General features: G+C 42.3%; 1 protein-coding gene across 3 annotated transcripts in view; it reads left to right on the top strand.

Annotated features, from left to right (window-relative positions):
• Window positions 1-1,940: 1,940 nt before the first annotated feature.
• Window positions 1,941-20,546, top strand: part of ASTN1 (astrotactin 1) — a 301,517-nt gene continuing 282,911 nt past the window's right edge. For all 3 annotated transcript variants that reach the window (XM_042925143.1, XM_042925145.1, XM_042925144.1), the window contains exon 1: window positions 1,941-2,240. In XM_042925143.1, coding sequence (XP_042781077.1) covers window positions 1,958-2,240 — 283 coding nt within the window. In that variant the 5' untranslated portion in view covers window positions 1,941-1,957. The remainder of the gene's footprint in view (window positions 2,241-20,546) is intronic.

The raw sequence follows: 20,546 nt of genomic DNA, 5'->3' as shown, positions 1-20,546 counted from the left end.
CAAAGAAGTCTCCTTTGTGGTCTTAGCTCCACCCCTTCTTAGATTGATCTTGGGCAAATCACCTATTTCGCTGGCCTCAAGTGCCTCCTGTGTTAAATGAGAGACTGAACTAACAGATGATTTGGTAGTTTTATGCCATTTCTCACATTTTATGACTAAGTATGTTTTCCTGGCATCTACTCTAGTTTTTCAATGGTAAACTTCACATAACTAAGTTCAATAGTGTTTTTTATGCTAGGGAGAGTAGGAAAAAAGGTATCACAGGGTCTTTCTCTTCCTCAGTACCTCCTAGGGAAGTAATGAAGAGAAGGATGCGTTTTGGGAAGCTCATTAGCTGATAATCTTTTTTGCAGTGGTTAGTTCTCAGAGTATGGTTCTCAGTTTATCAGATTCAAAAGACAACTTGTAATAAAGTATTTTTGTTCTTTTTCTCATACTAAACAGGTCTTTCACCCCTTGAACATGGCTCATTTTCTCTATTCTCATCCATCAACTAGAGTAGCCACGGGAAATATGTGGCAAAAGTTGTTGTTTTTTTCTTTTAAAGGACATACATTCATATATGCCAATACATTAACACCAGGTACAGTGAGAATGAAATTGTTTCTAAAATGGGGATCCTCTTTGGAGAGTGTGGTGCATTAAATTCCTGGAGAGCAGGAACTACCTATAGGAGACTTACAACACTATTTAAGCAGCATTGAATAAATGATGGAGGGGCAAACTTTTAAAAGAAATTATTGGTTATCACGTGAGAGAAAGTTCAGTAAAACATCAGATTCCAGCACACACAAACTTCACTCTTCTATCACGGTTTATTGCATATAGTCATTGTTTTGTTAAGGCAACACTGCCCAGCACTAATGGAAACACACCTTTTATGGGTTATCGCCGTTATCTACACTCTTCTACTTCTGATGGGGCTGGGACTGACTTGGTCCATACCGGAGGGACATTCCTTTATTCCGTTCCAATTCGTTAGGGGTACTTAAGACACTTTGTTTCCACATGTGCTTCCAGCTCTGATCTATTTATTGGATTCTCTAAAATTAAAGGCTCAACAATTTCTTCCAGCTAGTTCTACTTTTTCTGTAAGTTATAGCACTCCCCACATCATTTTTATACTGGTTACCAGAGATAACATTTGTAACAGAAATGGAACAAAGGAGAGAAAAATCGCCAATAAAACTTCTGGTCTTCAGCTTCACTGTATACAGTGCATTGGCTTTGTTTTGCTGTTCACATCTACCTCTTGAGATATCTACAACCCACGTATTTCCTCTAAATATTTCTGCAAAGTAGTGCTGAGTAAAAATATATACGTCCATATTTCTCAGCACCCGTTTATCCAACATATATTTGCACAAACAGTGGGTAAAAAAGAATGGGGCCACCTACACCGACAAGATAACGGGGGGCTCATTTGCATCTAGAAAGACCCCCCCCCCCACCTGCTCTCAGGAAACGCCTTTTAAGGTGTGTGCCTGAGTGCCCTTCCCGAGCCATCCGGATGATGATGCGAGAGGGAAGATTTTGCATTGCAAAGACCGATTTTTAAAAAACGCTGTGCAGGTAGTTCCTAGCCAAGAGCGTGCTCGTGCCGGGGGAGGCGAAGGAGGAGAAAGGCGGCAGCACCGGCAGCCTGCTGGGGGCTGACCTGATTCCCTAGAATCCTCAGCTCCCTTCCTCTCTCCTCCGACGTCCTTCCTTCCCTTCTCTCCTCCTTCCCCCCCTTCCCTTCCCCAGCGAAGCAGCTGCGAGGAACAAAGAACGCGGGCGCTCCGGGCAGCAGCGCGCAAGCCCCGCGCACGGCGCGCGGCGTCTGGCTGCGCGGAGCTGGGCTCTCCCGGCTCCACGTCCCTCCGCAGCCTCCCCCGCCTCCCGCGCTCGCTCGCTCCCGCCCGCTCGCCGCCTCCCCCACCTTCGCGGCGCCGGAGGAAGGCGGCCGGGGCTCAAGATGGCTTTAGCCGGGCTCTGCGCCCTGCTAGCCTGCTGCTGGGGGCCGGCGGCGGTGCTGGCCACGGCCGCCGGCGACGTGGACCCATCCAAGGAGCTGGAGTGCAAGCTCAAGAGCATCACGGTGTCGGCGCTGCCCTTCCTGCGCGAGAACGACCTGAGCATCATGCACAGCCCCTCGGCCTCCGAGCCCAAGCTCCTCTTCTCGGTGCGCAACGACTTCCCGGGAGAAATGGTCGTGGTGGACGACCTGGAAAACACGGAGCTGCCCTACTTCGTGCTGGGTGAGTCCCGGGGGAGGTCGAGGCGGCCCGAGGCGCGGCCCGGCGCCCCCACCCCCCACCTCCCCTAGCTCCACACACCCACTAGCCGCCGACCTCCCCTCCCCCACAGCTACCTCCTGGATCCGCCCCGCGCCCGGCCCGCCCTCCACACCCACCTGCCGGCCGGCGCCTCGGTGCCCCCGGCTTCTCCCCGCTTCCGACCTGGACGCCGGGCCCTCGACCTCTCCGCGGCCGCCCTGCCCCACGGAAGCGGGTTGCAGGGGTCTCTCTGAAACCTTTCCCGGCCTTGACCTCCCCGCTTTCCTTCAGGAGCAGACTGACAGAGCACTTCTTGGAGGCTACCAGCTCCACTCCCATAAGCCCTTCTCCCCACTCTCTGGCCACATGCTCAGTTCTTGGCTTCACACCCCCTGGACACCTACGGCATTTCCTGGGGGGAGTTAGAAACAGGTATCTGGCCCCCACCTTGGCAGGCGTGTGCAGGCCGGATTGCACCGGCTGGATCTCCAGGCTGCACCCTCTGAGAGGGTTCTTTATCTTTCACCAGATTACTGACACTCTTTCTGGCCTTCCTTCAGAACACTCAAGTTTCCTCTACCCCTGATGTCCATCCTGGCAAGTCCTCCCTCGGTGCCTACGTGCAACAGTGTCCTCATCCAGCCACCTCCACATGTCCATGTCACATCCCAATTCCTCGCATAAAGAAATCATCCGACTGTAGTCTCTTAATGTTGGCATCTTCTTTGTTCCCAGTTGCTACCTTAGGTAGGCATAGACGTTCCTGCACCTAGAATGATCTCCCTGGGTAAGAGCTCTCTGTTCCTTCCTTTGTTTACATCTCTCTCCCAGTACCCCTATTTTAATTTTCTTAGGCCACAAAACTCCTTCAGATCCTGGAACCTCTACGTCATTTCTGATTCACCTCTTTTTCACTACCAGGCTGCAAAGATATTGTGGTCCTGCTCCAGCATCTTGCAAAGCACCACAGGTTCATGTGACTTCATTAACCAAAATTTCTTTTCCTACTCCCTGTGCAGATGTATGTCTCCCCTGCTGTGCAGGCCCACCATGCAGTCCATTTCTTTAGTGATGCTCTAAATCATCCTTCTTTTGCCCAGGCGAGAATTCAGAGATAACCCAATTCAAAGTTCGTCTTTAGATCCAAAAACTGAAAAACAACGAAACCGTCCAGGAGGCTGTTCCATCTACTTAATGTACTACCAGCTGGAGTTCACTTTGTAGGAACATGGCTTCCTGATGGCCATACGTAGGTGACAGCCACATGTGGAATGTCATCTAACATCTCCCTCATGCTCTTTATTCGCCAGAGAGCTCTTCATAGTGAAAGCGTTAAGAAGTGGGTGAGTAAACCTCCCACTCTCCAACCCCCACAGAAAAGCAATTTCAGAAATTGCCCGATCCATTGAAAAGTTGGTTTGCGTTTCCTAGAGTGCAGCTTAGTTGACCCCATTAAGTCCAGCCTACACTCTGGATGGCATTATTTATTTTTGCGTTAAAGACATACCAATAACATAATAAAAGCTGGGGGTGGCTGGGAATGGGGACACTGGGCATATGCTACTCATTAAAGTGTACAAAAATTGCCGGGTTATTCAGTGGTTGTAGATTTTGTGTGGAAGTCATGCTGATGTGCAAGTACAATCTGTTCATCATAATATACAAGAATGAGTATAGGGAATTCTGTGTTTCTAAAGAGCCCTGTTTTGGGCTCTACAATCAGTGTTTACTGTGCATGAGGAGGGATGTGTGTGGTGCATAAAAAATGGGAAACTGGACTAGCAGTTCTTCAAAATTTTCATGTCCTTTTTTGCAGAATCCCAAAGCCAGGGCCTAAAGCCTGCTGGGATCCAGTGTGCACAGTGAAAGACCAGATGTTAAAGAATGGGGTTTCTGCACCTCTATGCAAAGCTGCCCACTGCAGCACCCTGCTGGAGTTGCTATGGTAACCTCCTGCAACTTGGCATTTACATACAGGAACAGACACACTCTCACTTCATGGCCAGATGCATTTCCTAAATGCATTGATTGTGTCTCCCCCTACCCCCTGTCAGTGGGGGCATGTTCAGAACCAGAGATGTGCTGATGCCTATCCCTTCTGGCCCAGTATTCCCAGGGGGAATAGGAGTGACTGTCAGCTTGTGTAAGGGAGCAGAGCTAGTCCAGGTTCATGGAGGAAAGATTCAAGTATATAATTGCTCTTGAAGTTAAGTTTTGTGGTCCTGGATTCTGTTGCTCGTGGCCAATAGTAAGGGCTGTAGTGACTTTGGTTTTGAGCTTCCCTACTCTTATCTCTGGAACTGAAGTGTGCTTAAGCCATCCTCTAGAGGAATACAAATTCACTAGTCCTGGGAAATTACTGATCATTCACTTGCTCAGCACTCGTAGGCATTATTAAGATAGACAAGTGAAAAAAAAAATAAAAGGCCCCTGCCCTCGGATTCTCTCTAGTCAGGGAAAACAGACTGAAATACCTGTAAGAATTGGAAGAAATAACACTTGATCGTGTGGTATGGGTGTTAAGGGGTGTGGGAATGCTGGGGAAGGAACTACTTGTATGGTAAGAGCAGACTCCATGGATGACATGGGCTTCATTAGCGACCTTGACCCAAATCAGCTCCTTTGATTTCCTTTTGTCTCCAGGATCAAGTCCTGTTTTTTTCAGTGAGGCAAACAAGACTATGTTCTGACTCCAGCCAACGTCCCCAGCCTCATGTCCCTGCAAGACTTTGCATATGCTGTTCCTTCTACCTGGAATGCGCTTTCCCCCTTCTCTACTTGGCACCCATCTGTTCTTCCTTTTAAACCATGCACACTTGTTCACCTCTCTAGGAAGCTTTACCCGTCCCCCAAGGCACATGCGTGTATCCCACTTCCGTCCTCTTTGTGCGGATTTAAAAAGTCAAAACACGAACAAGATTAAAGATGGATTCAATTTGGCTTGGCCAAGGGGAAGGTGAAGCCATCTCAGCAGTGGGTGGTGATGAACAGGAATACGGGATGGCCCGAGTGTGGTGCAGTACTGGGATCGCCCTTGTGGGAGGAGAGTCGTCGGGACGGTGTGCGGCTCGAGAGAGTGGAGCATAGTTCTCCACTTAGAAGCCAGGCAGTGCAGGGCTGATTTGACATAGAAGGTCGTGAAGCCTGACTCCCAGCAGCTACCTCAGCCAGCAATGCTGTGGGTTTTGCTTGTAGGATGGGTCATCCTGTGGGGCAGTGTTGGGGGTGGGGTGGGGTAGTGGGAGCTCTTATTGTCCAAAGTGTGCAAGGGCCACGTGTAACTTTTCAGTTGTGCTTTGTTTCGCTACCTGTAATTTTAAAATGCTTTGAATTGGAATGTTTTTAGTCAAGGCCTGCCATCTCTAGATTGTCATGCTAACCTTTTCTTTATGGTATTTATCTAGCAACTCTAAGTCAGGCAGTCTAAACCTGCTTTCAGAAATGTTGGGGAAACTCTATAATGTTCCAAAGGAAAGACAGTTTCCAATTTAAGATCTTTATATGCATAGACCTGTGGACTAAAAAGAGGCTATAAAATAACCATAGGCTTCTTTGTTTGATTGTTTTTTGGAGGGGCATGGGTCTTAGGTATTGCAATCCAGGAGATAGAGTCCATGGAAAAAGAAAGTATGCTCAAATTGCAAGCAGAGAGTACAGGTTTGTAAAGGCAAAACCCACATGGTGAGGAAACTTGTTTTGAAAGAATTATGATTGGTGCTGACAGAGTTAACCCGTTGGCTATTAAGCTAACAGGTGTTACATTGGATTTCAGTCCAAAGTAGAAAGATATGTTCCAGGAGGTGGTCCAGTTGTAATGGACAGGTTGCAATTGATGATCTCAAAAGTTCATGGTGTTCTAGAGAATTGAAACAGGAGAAGTGAGTGGGCCCTGCTTCGTCAGTATCCTCCCCACCCTATTTTGGACAGACTCTGTTAGCAATGTGTATTTCACGTTGGAAGTTTCTTTAAAAGGCCTTATTACTCTCTCAGGAGAAGATAAAATCATGAAAATTTCCTATCTCAACTAAAATTTTGTATCCAAGCTCTTAAGACCGTAGACCTTCTTGCTTTGGAGGTATGTCTGATTTTGACACAGTTGCTTAACCTGCATTGAAGTGTGGTCTTCTGTGCTGTGAACAGAACAGATTTATCAGTCTCACTACTGTTGAGGGGTGCTCCTGTGTTTCAGACCCAAAGATTGAGCTCGTGCATGTGTGAAACTTAGCGAAGAAGGCTGTTTCTCCTGAGCCTTGGTGTTTAGTTTTAGCTGCCATGGCTTTTGATAGAAGAAGGTACTCCCGAAGATAAATCAATCAGCCCGCAGAGATGTAGTACGTTCCCACATGCAAGGTGCAGTTTAAACTGTCTGGAACAGTCCAGTGTGGTGGTTAAAAGAACAAGCTTTGAAGACAGATCTGGTGTCAACTCCTGGCTTTTCACTTCTTCCAACAGTGGAGAAAAGTAAGGATCAGAGAGGTTAAATAACTCACTCAGGGTCGCAAAGCTCACAATTGATGGATCCATTACTTGAACTCAGGTCGATATGACATTTAAACCTTTCTCTTAGTGGCGATTTTATGCCTTAAAATTTTTCAAAATCTGTTCTTTTTCATGATTGGATAAAAGAAGGCTCGGCAATGGTGTAGGATAGGGAAAGTACGCTAACCTACTTTGTACGGAAGAATCCTTCATGACGTCTACGTAAATACCTTTTGAATATCCTTGCCCATTGAGTGATTTCTCACCCAAGCCTTAATGCGGAAGAGAGTGAACTTCATCAACAAATATTTGCCTTAGCAGATATACTTACTCATTGAAGCAGAGATGGGGATTCTTGTTTCATTTATAGTGTCCAGGTTTGGGGAGCCATGTTCCATGATGTGTACAGACGGCACCCTCTGTGGTGATGAATGATGTAGGATCCGTGGGGATGAAGATAACCTGTCCAGTGCTCTTCTTACAAAGACCCCGCAGAAATGCAAACTGGGAATCCCAGAGAGACGGCTCCACAGATAAATGGAGCCATCCAGAAGGTTTTAGCTCCTTGTCCCAGGCCACTGCCCTTTGTATCAAGTAGCCTTGTGCTTTGAATCCACTGTCAGGGCCCCGTGGAGCTGCTCGATTAGCAGTTACTGAGCTTTTTTTTTTTTTAATTTTTTAAAAATGTTTTCTTATTTTTGAGAGAGAGAGTGTGAGTGGGGGAGGGGCAGAGAGAGAGGGAGACACAGAATCCCAAGCAGGCTCCAGGCTCCGAGCTGTCAGCACGGAGTCCAATGGTGGGGCTTGAACTCACGAACCGTGAGATCATGACCCGAGCTGAAGTTGGATGCTTACCAACTGAGCCATCCAGGCGCCCTTTACTGAGCTTTTTAATTGGCTTCCAGTGTGATAGTGGGCATAATTTTCTACCTTTCTGCAAAAGTTGAGCTTTGCTTGTTAGGAAACAACCCTACATTTTTTTTTTTTTCACTCGTCCGTCCAATTCTCCATTTGAGAAGAAACTTTAAAATTTCTTGTCCTTCCTTTTACTCTCTGTTACAGTCAGCTGCTTAGGTTAACAGTAAATAAATTTATATACAGTGACAGCCCATCTAAGACACCAGGAGGATGAATGGTAGCAATCTGAAAGTAGGGTCTCCTATACTTACATAACTCAAAGCAGAAGAATGCACTAATTTACAGTATTGAGAGGATTATTATTTATAGTTTGTCTACAGAAATGTAGATTTTTACATCAAAGGCATTTTGAATGCCAGGGTGATGAATTTTACAACACTTCAGATGCTCTTGTAGATATACTGATAGGTTTGAATTCAAGTCATTGGAGTTTTTGAAGGAAAAAATGAAATACAAGTTTAATTTCTTTGCAGTTTTTTGGAGTGAAGATTGAGGTCTTGTTTTATAGAGCATATATATATGTATGTATTTGGAGGGAGTTTTTTTTTGAGGGCGGAAATGCAATTAAACCCAAAAGGCTCGAAGTTTCTCAGATTAACGTCAGTTTATGGGCACAGAACTTGACTTCCTTTCAGCGGGGACACGTCCCATCTTTATTTCTCCACTTTCACACTGAGTTGAAATATATGCACACAAATGGCAGAAAAAAGCTCTTTTATTTAAGCAAGTTAATCTCTCAGGACAAGTTAAGGCCTCTGGTAATTTCTAATGTACCACAACTTGTCATCTATCATCATTCTTTTTATTATAAGTATGTAATAGTTATTAACTTATTTTTTAAATTGCATACAATTTAAAATTTTGAGACAACACGATGAGGTGCCTCTGTTGATTCCTGGGTTTCCAAGGAACAAAATTTGTACAAATTAAACTGTTGGTGATAGTTGTCTAAATTGATATATGACAACTTTTATAGAACAGTTTGGTATCACATGGTAAAGTTGAGAACATGCATGTCTCACAATCCAGCATTTCTACTTCCAGGTATTTACTACACAGGAATTTTTATATGTATATTGTTAACCTTAAAATAAAAGTTCTTGTGGTGCCTGGGTGGTGCAGTCGGTTAAGTATCCAGCTTCGGCTCAGGTCATGATCTCGCAGTTCGTGGGTTCGAGCCCCATGTTGGGCTCTGTGCTGACAGCTCAGAGCCTGGAGCCTGCTTTGGATTCTGTGTCTCCCTCTCTCTCTCTCTGCCCCTACCCTGCTTGCACTCTGTGCCTCTCTCAAAAATAAATAAGCATTAAAAATAAAGTTCTTTTACCAGCAGCAATGGGTTCATTTGGGAATGGCAGAGAATTCCAAATGAGGACATAGAAGCTATGGCAGAACCATAGGCAAGTCTAACAAAGGAGAGGAACATTATTTTATGGAGAAGACAGAGGAAGTTGAGAGGGGTTGTTTTGAATGACAGTCCGTTGGTGAAAAGCAAGGATTCAGGGTGATGATGATTTCTCATTGTCTGAGTTGCAGGGCTAGTGGACTTCTTGTAGAAGATTCAGTGTACATCTTTTCCTGTTGGGGCCTGTGAACTGATCGTTCTTTCCTATGAATGATTCTTCTGTTGGGGTTTGTGATTGATAGTTCTTCCTGTGATTGACATTGAGTGGTAGGGCTCCCCCTTCTAGCCTCCCCCGGTCACTTCAATGAGGTTTGTCTTTAGTAATTTTCACAATACACAGGAATGTTGTAGTAGCCTTTTTAGTCGTAACAAAATCTGGAAGCAACCAGTGTCCATTAATAGGAAGCTAGAAGTATGGAGGTGTAACAGTCATCCAATGGAATGCTATCCAGCCATGAAAATAAATGAATTGCAGCCACATACACCAACATGGATGCATCTTACAACTGTAATGTTAAGTAAAAAATAAGCAACTAGCTGAAACATTCATACATCATATTGGGGCACCTGGGTGGCTCAGTTGGTTAAGCATCTGACTCTTGGTTTCAGCTCAGGTCATGATCTCATGGTTCATGGGTTCGAGCCCTATATCAGGCTCTGTGCTGTCAGCACAGAAGATTCACTCTCTCACTGTCTCTGCCCCTCCTCTGCTCTCTCTCTCAAATAAACATTAAAAACAAATACAGCACGGTCTCATTTATATAAAATTCAAAATAGCAACACATTATTTGAGGACATAAAGATATACATTTTTTATGAAAAGCAAAGAAACAAAACCCACAAAATAAAAGTTGGGTGTTATGTCTGGTGGAAAGGGAAGATAATGTGAAGGCGGAGGGAAAGAAGAGGGGCTTCAGACATTCTGGCAGTGTTTCATTTTTGTTTTTGTTCCTTGTTTAAAAATAAACTTACATTTTTTTAGTGTTTATTTTTGAGAGAGAGAGCATGAGTGGATAAGGGAGGGGCAGAAAAAGAGAGACCGAGAGAGAGAATCACAAGCCGGCCCTGCACTGATAGTGCAGACATGGGGCTCGATCTCACAAACCATGAAATCGTGACCTGAGCTGAAATGAAGAGTTGACACGTAACAGACTGAGCCCCCCAGACACACCTAAAGTTAATTTTTTGTAGTAGTTCTAGATTTACAGAAAAATTGCAAAGATAGTACAGAGTTCTCATACCCCACATCCATTTTCTCCTGTTAAATAACATCTTATGTTGGTATGATGTATTTATTGCAGTTAAAGAACCAATGTTGATACATTACTATTAAAGTCCATCCTTTGTGTAGATTTCCTTAGTTTTTACCTAATATCCCTTTTTTTCTTTCCCAAGATCTTAACCAGGACGCCACATTACATGGAGTCATCAAGTCTCCATATACTCTTCTTGGCTGTGGCTGTTTCTCAGACTTGTTTTTGATGATCTTACCAGTTTTTGATGACCTTAACAGTTTTGAGGAGTATTGGTCAGGTATTTTGCAGGGTGTCCCTTAACTGGGATTTGTTTGTTCACAATGAGACCGGAACTATGTGTTTTGGGGAGGAAGCCATTTTTCACATCATGTCAAGGGCACATTCTGTCAATATGACTTAGCATTGTTGCTGTTGCCCTCCATCACCTGACTGAAGTAGAATTTGTCAGATTTCTCTACTGGAAGTTACTCTCTTTCCTCCCCTTTCCATGCTGTACTCTTTGAAGGAATTCACCGTGTATAGTATATACTAAGAAGCTGGGGAGTTGTGGTCTACCATTTTGAGAGCTGAGTAGCTACATAAATTATTTTGAATTATTGTACATGAGAGAATTGTCTCTTATCCCTCATTAATGTATTTATTTAATCATTTATTTATATTATATGGACTCACAAATACTTATTTTATACTTTGGGTTATAATCCAATACTGCTTTATTGATTTTATTGCTGAAATTGTTCCAGCTTTGGCTAATGGGAGCTCTTTCAGTTGGCTTCTGTGTGCCTTTGAGGTAACCTCATCAATGTGGGCATTTGCTTTGTTTTTGTTTTTTGAGCACTTTGTTACTTTTTATCTCTTTCTGCTCCAGCTCATTTTGTATATGCCTACTATGCCCCCTAGCCCCTGCCCCCAGAGTTCTAGAATCAGCTCTTTCTCTAATTAGCCCTGATTCTTTAAATTAGAGATTAGTATTAAACAAGATCTAGGCACTGTATTTATTTATTCTGGGGTATTGTAGCTTGTAGGATCTCAGCTGACAGAGCAAGGAAATAACATGTGTATATACTAACTCCTATGTACACACATATTTATAAATATTTCTATAAGTAACCATCTGTATCTTATTAAGCTAAGCATGAGTTCATGCTGATGTGTCTGGCTCTAACGCATTATCTAATCCATGGATCATTCTAGTCTCTTGCCTTTCTTTAGCCCAGCCCAGCATTGAGAAATCTGGTTCTGTCTTCCATCCATTTTTTTAATTGTTCACTTCCACTGTGCATCTGTGGCAGTATCAGAATTGTTTACCCATACCCCAGTGGGAACAAACTTGATCAATTAGAGTATAATTCTTACATACAGCATCTTTTGTCTTTAGTCTTAAAAGACCAGCCGAAGGCATGTAAGTCAGGATGCCCCCCCCCCCTTTGTGAGGTTGTTTCATGTATTTTTGATAGAATTAGAGTTCTGCCTCGTTCTACATTCCATCCCAGGATCACCCAGCCTCCTAAATGATTTTTCTTTTAATTTGCATGCATTGAGAGGGGCTCTTTGTGCTCTAAAATTCTGTGGGTTTTTAACAAATGAAATGCATACTATCAAATATCTGCAATTCTAGGATCCCACATAATAGTTTTAATGCCCTACACAATCCCCTGCCCTTCACCTATTCAACCTTCCCTTCATTACGTCCAAACTCTGGCAACCACAGATCTTTGCTGTCACTATAGTTCTGCCTTTTTCAGAATGTTATAGAATTATAATCATACAGTGTGTACCCTTTGCAGACTTGCCTCTTTTCATTTAGCATTATGCATTTAAGATTCATCCACATCGATTTTTTTTTTTTTTGGCTTGATAGCTCATTCATTGTTATTGTTGAATAATACTCCATTGTATGAATATACCACAGTTTGTATCCATTTACCTGTTGAAGAATATTTTGTTGCTTCTAGTCTTGGGCAATTAGGAATACAAATGCTGTAAATATTCGCATATGCGGTTTTGTGTGTTCTCTTTTTGTTTTTGTAATTTCAGTGCAGAGGTTTGAGTTAATCATACTCCTCAGTTTACAATACATTTTGTCATAGGCCTATGAAAACCCTCCTTCTTCCAGTGGTTCATATATTTGGCTCTTTGTTTCTCTTTATCACTGCTCCCAATTCCCACCTACCCTTCCTCACAGGCAAGCACTCTAATTTTCCTAATGTTTGTCTTTTGGTGGGGGGGAGGGCTATGTCTTCTTGCAAAATGTGAGTAGTTGTTTTGTGTTCCTGCATTTGTGACTTAACTAAATGGTGATGTAATATATGACATTCTGATTCTTACTCTTTGCGCTCAGCACTTTTTTTTTAAGATGTCCTCATGTCACTAGGTGCAGATAGAGCCCAACACTGTCTAACTGAACTTTCCATAATAATGAGAATGTTGTACATATGCCTTATGCAATATGGTAATCCTGAGCCGCACGTGGCTCTTCAGCACCTGAAATGCAGCTGGTGCGACTGAGCAGCTGAATGTTTTACTTTTTAAAAATTTTCATTAATTTGCATTTGAAGAACCTCACGTGGCTCATGACTACCATATCGAATAGTACGTTTATAGTACATTATAGTGCGTATACATTATGGTACGTGTAACACATATAGTACATGTGATATATGCAGTATTATCTATTTTGTACATACTATACAATATACGTTTGTAGTAGATATAACTATATAGTATATACAGTGTATATGTGTGTAATTCTACATACAATATGTATATAGAACCCTTCCATCATCATCGCAGAAAGGTTTATCGGACAGTACAGGTGTAGCCCAATGGTTCTCATTGCTGCAGAGGACTCCATGACAGGTATCCATCACATTTTACCAGTCCCCTCAGTGATGGACACTGGGTCGCCTCCAGCTCTTCATCCCCATAAATAACGCTGCATGTGTCATCTTTGTGCATCTTCCCTCAAGGACTGTTGTTAAAATTTCTCTGGGATGTGTAAGCGGGAGTGGAATCACTGACTCATAAAGATTATGTATATTTAATTTGACTAAATACTGTCAGATTGTGCTCAGAATGGCTGTACCAGTCTGCGCACTCATCAGTAGTATTTGAGGGCCACTATACCCCCATACCCCCACCAACACTTGTCTTTATCCAGTGTTCTCAAATTTGTCAGTTTGCTAAGTGTTAAGTGATCTGTCGTTGTTACTTCATATTTTTGGAAGCACTTTAAACACTAAGGAGATTATCCCTTTGACTGTAATAGAAGTTACAAATAAACTTTTTCCTCAGATCAAGAGATTAATGTCTCTTGATTTTGCCCGTGTTTTTGTTTAGTTGGCTGGTTTTCCAACAGCTTTTGAATTTTTTGTAAGTTACTATTTATTTTTGGCTTTCACACCTTAAGTCTCAGTCGGGAAGTTCTTCCTCACTTTAAGATAATAAAATGATTCATCATTTTTTCTCCTTATATTCTACTGGTTTCATTCTTTGCATTTAAATATTTCATATATTTTGAACATTCTAACATACTCTGTGAGACATAACCTTATCCAGATGTACTGTGGGAAGTACCAAATTTAGCTCTCCAGATGGTTACTCAGATGTCTCAGTACCATTTATTAAATAGTTTGTGATTTCCCCTTTGATTAGAGGTGTCATCTTTATAACATGCTGAATTCCTTAATACATTTAGGTCTATCTGAACTTCTGTTCTATTACTGTGTGTGTGTGTGTGTGTGTGTGTGTGTGTGTGTGTGTGTATGTGTGTATACGTGCCTATTCATGTTTTAATTATTGAAGCTTTACAGTATATTGTAGTATGTTTTAATGTTCTGTAGGATTAGTCACCCTCTGCTAGTATTCTTTTTCAGAGTTTTCCTAGCCACTTTTTTTTCATGTAAACTTTCATGGGTGCCGGGGTGGCTCAGTTGGTTGAACGTCCGACTCTTGATCTCAGCTCAGGTCTTGATTTCAGGGTTGTGAGTTTGAGCCCTGCATTGGGCTCCATGCTGGGTGTGAAGTGTATCTGAAATAAACAGACACTTTCAAAGAAGCTTGTTCGGTTCCTGGAAAAAAAAAAAAAAACAGGAAAAATAAAAGCTGGGTATTTTTGTTTGAGATCTTGTTAAAATTTTTAACTAACTTATTTAGGGAGATTAAATCCTTACGATGTTGAGTTTTTCTGTTTAAGAACTTGGTATATTTGCATTTGGTCGGGACTTCTGGTCTGCCCTCTAGTAGGGTTTTCAAGGTTTTTCTTTCTTGTCATAAAGTTCTTGTACATTTCTTGTTGGATTTACTTGTAGGTATTTTGTCTTTCTGTACTCCTGTAAAAGAGGTATTTTGTATATACCTATGTAGTAGATGTATTATGAATTGTGCATATATATATATATATATATATATATATCCTAAATGATTACAGTTTGTGTATATCAAAGATACCGATATTCATGTGTTAATTTTCAACTGCCGCTACCTTACTAAATTCTTTAGCTATTCTTGTGTTTCAGTTGGTTCTCTTGCGTATTTTAGTTAGGCAGACATATAGGCAAATGTTGATCGTTGTATATTGTCCCCTCAAATTTTTATTTCTTTGGTTTCATTTTCTTGCCTGATTACACTAGTAGTAACTACAATACAATGTCAAATAAAAACATGATAATATAATTTCTTGTCTTTTCCTGACTTTAATGGTAGCAACTGTACTGTCTTGCCATTATGGTAATTGCTTTTCTGTTAAGATAGATAAACGTTATCATGTTAGAGAGGAATCGAGTGTTTCTTTCTTTGTTGAGAATGATTTTTTAAAAATACTACAATTTCTTTCGTATTTATAATCATGTGATTTTTCTCCTTAGACTAATTAAAAGGATGAATTATATAAGTGGATTTTCTAATATTGAACTATCCTTGCATTCCTGAAATAATCTTCACTTGGTAAATAGTGAGTGGTTGTTTTCCTTTAATATGTTGTTGGAGTCTGTTTGCTAATATGTATTAAGGGTTTTTCTGCACCAGTATTCCTAAGTGAAGTTAGCCTCACATTTTCTTTGTGTATTCTTTGCCAAGATTTGGTATCAATTTTACATTTACTGTATAAAATAATTTTTAACTTTTCCTTCTTTATTTGCTCTAGAGCAATTTATATAACATTCAAATGATCTGTAAAGCCTATAGTCTTAGCCACTGTCCTACACAGTGTGGTAAATGCAATGACTTGAGTTAAGAACTGATTGCTTTGTTAGTCAGTAATGAAAAACTAAATCAGACAGGATAGTAGGAAATTCTTTCCAGAGAAAATGTTCTAAATTGAAGTTAAAGGATAGTGGGATTTAATCTGGCAACTATGAGGATTCTAAGTTTTCAGGAGAAGTTACGAGCTGTAGCCTAAGGGAACAGGAAGTAGAAAGTGTAGAAACCAAAATGAGTGAAAAGAAGTGCAGTTTAGAAATATTTAAGTGCCCTCTTTGGGATCTGTGTGAGAAGTTGACAGCCTTTGGTTGAGTGGGCGTGAAGCTAAGGATAGAAACCAGAGAAGTGCCCAGAGAGACTCTTTCATTGCTGCCAGCTTCTAGGTGGCTTTTGTAATTCTAAATAGTGAGAGAATACTTTTAGTGACTATACCACACCATGTAACTTCATGAGGCAGCATTTCCAGTAAAACCTGTGTACATACAGTGTCCTCTGGAGACGTGCAGTGCAAGTCTGGGCACATCTAATGGCCTGCACTGATGGCTTCAGATTGTCCTGTTCTCCCCTGTATGTCTACTTTTCTCCCAAATGTTGGGAATTAAAATTCTCCTGCTCATTTTTCCCTCTTATAGTCTCACCCTGTGCCTTGGACTTACTCTCTTTCTCATGTTCCCCCTCCTGTGTTTCCCACTGTCCTCTGGATGGCTCTTTTCAGTCTAGCACTAATCAGAATGCAACCTGGAAGGGTGCAGAGGTAAAGAGCGGCTACTTGATTGAGAAGTGTCCTCTGAACACCTTCTCAGAATGTTGTCTAAGCACGTAGGAGGGATGGCCGTGCCCTGGTTTCTTCACTGATGCTTCCGTACCAGGTGTTCTTAGCCTCAGCATCATGAATGGGCTCCTGAGTCCATTAAGTAGAAGATTTGTGTGTTAAGTGCAGTTTCCTGGAAAGAGAGTCCATAGCTTAATCGGATTTTTAAAGGGGTCCTCTAAGTTGGAAAGAGGTTAATCTTCTGGAACAACGAGCCCTCTAAAAATAACTTAAAGAGGAAGAGTTTATTCTCTCAGACGACCGTCCCAAGAGACGTGGTGCAGTTTGGAAGGGCAGCTCCATTCCACGCGCTTTTTCAGCACTCCGGGGTCCGTCTGTCTTGCTGTTCTGCCTCCCCACCAGGTCATCATCCTCTTGTGCATGGACAAGCAGGTTGACCAGCACCTGTTTGTACTTCTAGGAAGGAAGAAGGCAGAAGTACAGGATGACGATATTCTTTTTGTTTCAACAAGTGTGACACACATTGTACATATATATACATCTACTCCTGTGCCCTTGTGAGAACTTTGTCACCTGCCCTAAGTCCAGGCAGGTGGTGCTGGGAAATGCAGTCTTAGCTAGGTGGCCACGTGCTCAGCTTCAATTCTTTGTTGTTGTTGTTGCAATATGTTTGACATTTTTATTTTATTTATTTATTTTTATTTTTTTATTATGAATATAATTTGTTGTCAAATTGGGTTACATACAACACCCAGTGCTCATCCTCAATGCCCGTCACCCATTTTCCCCTCTCCCCCACTCCCCCATCCACCCTTAGTTTGTTTTCTGTATTTAATAGTCTCTTGTGGTTTGCCTCCCTCCCTCTCTGTTTGTATCTATTTTTTTCCCTTCCCTTCCCCCATGGTCTTCTGTTCAGTTTCTCAGTATCCTCATATGAGAGAAAACATATGATATCTGTCCTTCTCTGACTGACTTATTTCACTCAGCATAATACCTTCCAGTTCCACCCACGTTGCTGCAAATGGCATGATTTCATTCTATCTCATTGACAAATGGTATTCCATTGAATATATAAACCACATCTTCTTTATCCATTCATCAGTTGGTGGGCATTTAGGCTCTTTCCATAATTTGGCTATTGTTGAGAGTGCTGCTATGAACACTGGGGTACACGTGCCCCGGTGCATCAGCACTCCTGTATCCTTTGGGTAAATTCCTACTAGTGCTATTGCTGGGTCATAGGGTAGCTCTATTTTTAATTTTTTGAGGAACCTCCAGACTGTTTTCCAGATAACCTGCACCAGTTTGCATTCCTACCAACAGTGCAAGAGGTCAACTTAAATTCTAAGCAGGGATACAGAATAGGTGTTTTGGAAAAATAGCAGTCTCTGTCACAGGGACGTCAAAAAAGTTAAGACCCATCCTTCTAGACCCATACAATTCTGCTGTCCTTCCGGAAGATGCCTCCTTTTTGGAAGTACGCATCAGCAGCTTCATCACCTCCTGCCCCTCCTTGTCCTTATTCTTCGTACTGCCACTCTGTTTTCTTTCTCTCTCTCTCTCGCCTCCTGCCTTTACCCAAGAACATTTCCTTAACTATATAGACCCCATCAACAAACCTATTCTTAAAGGGCAAGATAGCAAATACTTTAGGCTTTTCGGCCCATATGGTCTCTGGTGCAACTACCTAACTGTATCTTTGTAGCAGAAAACCAGCTGTAGACAATGCAAAAATGAATGCGTGTGGTTGTTCCATCGAAGCTTCATTTTCAAAAATAGGCAAGTGGCCCATATGTCATAGGCTGCCAACCGCTGACGTGGACAACATATCCCATTTCCTACTTTGTAAATTTCTTGCCTTCTGGCACTTCATTGACCTTCAGAACCCCATTGTATTCACTTGTAACTGTGGCCACTAACCCCTTACGCCTAAAAGTCCTCCAGTTCTGAAACTGGTCAGCTCATACCACAGATTCCTCTTTCCAGCGCTTTCCTGCTGTCCCTTTCACTCTGACTGGTATTTGACCCTTGAAATTCACCATTTCACTGATCCTTTTATTTTCCCCATGTCTGTTAGAATGCTTCTGGCAACTCTTCCTTTTCCTGAAGTACCTTTTTTATTAGAATCCTCAATTTCATTGCTTCTTGTTATTGTATAGCATCTACTAGTAAATGTCTAAATTTGGATCCATTTCCCCATACGACATGCTTTACTTTAAGCCCTAGACTGAATGCCAAGATTTGTATGTAAATTCTCCCATTTGTCTGGATTGATGGTTCCATAAATATCTGGATTCCAATTTTGATGTGGTCCTTAACATTGCTTATTAATTTGTTATTGTCCTTGATCAACCTCTCTTCTCATTGCCTTAAGTGACTATTTTAAAATCTTTAGTAGATAGTTAAGCTCACAACCTAATTTCTATATCTTTACACTTAGCATACAGCTTTGCCTCATACTTTACCTAATAAACAAATTGAGTCTGATGATCAGGCATAGTTTCTGTACACCCCCTACCCTCAAACTTGTAGATATGCTTCCACATTCATTCTTAGCTTCTCATTTCCATCTGCCAATATTTTTTCAAGTAGCTGCTAAGTATTGGTGATGATACTAGGCTCTCAGGATGCAAAATAGAAAAGATAGTTCTGTGTTCACAGAACAAAGAATTTTGCCTCTTCTGGGGCCTCACGTATCTGTCATTCCTCTCTTCTAGATTTTTACTTTGTCTTGCCCATTCCTTTTCTTGGATCTCTCTCTTCAGTCTATCCTGGTTTAAAAAAAAAAATTGTCTGCTCCCTAGTATACCCTCTTAGCAAGCCACCTGATCAGTCTCTCTCCCTGTTCAGAATGGCTTTTAGCTTCCTGACTGCTTCATTGCACTGAGATGCCATGTGAAATCCAGGGAACGCTCTCTGGCCCCATCTTAGTGACCCACTGCTGATTGCTCCTACTGATCTTCCTTGAAATTGTCTCCTCCTTTTCTGGATAACACAAAACCTCTTTATAGGTGGGAAGGTACCTTGTAAAACTGAAAGAAAGCCAGTGTGGCCAGAGCATAAAAATGAAAGAGTCCTCCCCAAATCAGCTGGTGGCATTTTCAGAAGCTTTATTATTTTCCCATTTATAATATATTGACTTCCTGGACCTGCTGAAGAATGCTCACGATTCTTAGCAAGGTATGGAAGGCACTCCATGATTTGGTTCATACCTGTCAGGACCATGTCAGATCAAGCTCACATTAGTTTGGAATTTTTCCATTATGAGTAAGAGAAAACTGAACTTGAACTGAAGTAATTGATACAGGGGATCCATAGGCTCAGGCCTGTGAAAGTGGTAATCAGGTGTACTGTTATCCGGGCTTCAACTTTGTGTCTCTGCAGTTCTCATGGCTTTGGCCTTCCGTGTGCATGGTCTGCATCCTTAGACTGGTAGTAAAATGGCGGCTATGGTTGCAGGCACCACCTCCATATGGAGTATGTCCAGAGGAAGAGTCAAGATCGCTTTGAGAGCTGGCACAAGCCTCCCCGCGGCCCCCTGCAAGCCCCTCCTTGCAGTTCACTGGGGTGAATTGACTTAGGCCTGCCCATCCCTGGACCAATCTCTGTGCCAAGAGTGATGCAATAATGGCTCAGCTTGGACTAGTCAGGGCTCATTCTTGGAGCCGAGGTCGTACTCCCGGGCTGCATGGGGAGAGGGAGTCACTTCAGTCCCTTCCACTTCATGCTTGATGAATGCTGACCTGTTATTTTTCTTGTACCTCTACCTCCCTTTCCAGTTCCTTTCGTTCTTCCATATACATCGTAGATACAATGTCCTCTTCTGAGGGTTGTTTGCCTGCTGTGTTGTCTCCACGCATACCTCCCTAGTAATACTCCCTCAATCTGAAATTATTTTCTTCCCCATTTGCCTATCCCATGAAAGAATAGGCTCCTCCCAGGCAGTGTCTTAATCATCTCTGTATCCTCAGCTTCCAGCACAGTGCTCACTTGTTTGGCACAGAGCACGTTTGTTGTGAAAACACCTTGAGCTTGGTTCCATTGACCTTCACCAGGCCAACTCCTGAGGAGCGTTGGCGTTTAGCTCAGTGTTTCATTTTATTTTATTTTTTGTTTATTTATTATTATTTTTTGAAATGGCCGTCATATTCAAGCCATTTAAAATTTTTTTTTGATGTTTTGTTTATTTTTAAGGCAGAGACAGAGTGCGAGAGGGGGAGGGGCACAGAGAGAGGGAGACACAGAATCCAAAGCAGGCTCCA

This window comes from Panthera leo, chromosome F3 (assembly GCF_018350215.1).
Source record: "Panthera leo isolate Ple1 chromosome F3, P.leo_Ple1_pat1.1, whole genome shotgun sequence".
NCBI lineage: Eukaryota > Metazoa > Chordata > Mammalia > Carnivora > Felidae > Panthera > Panthera leo.
Note: the sequence above shows the minus strand (reverse complement) of the source record. Positions and strands in the feature narration are given on the sequence as shown.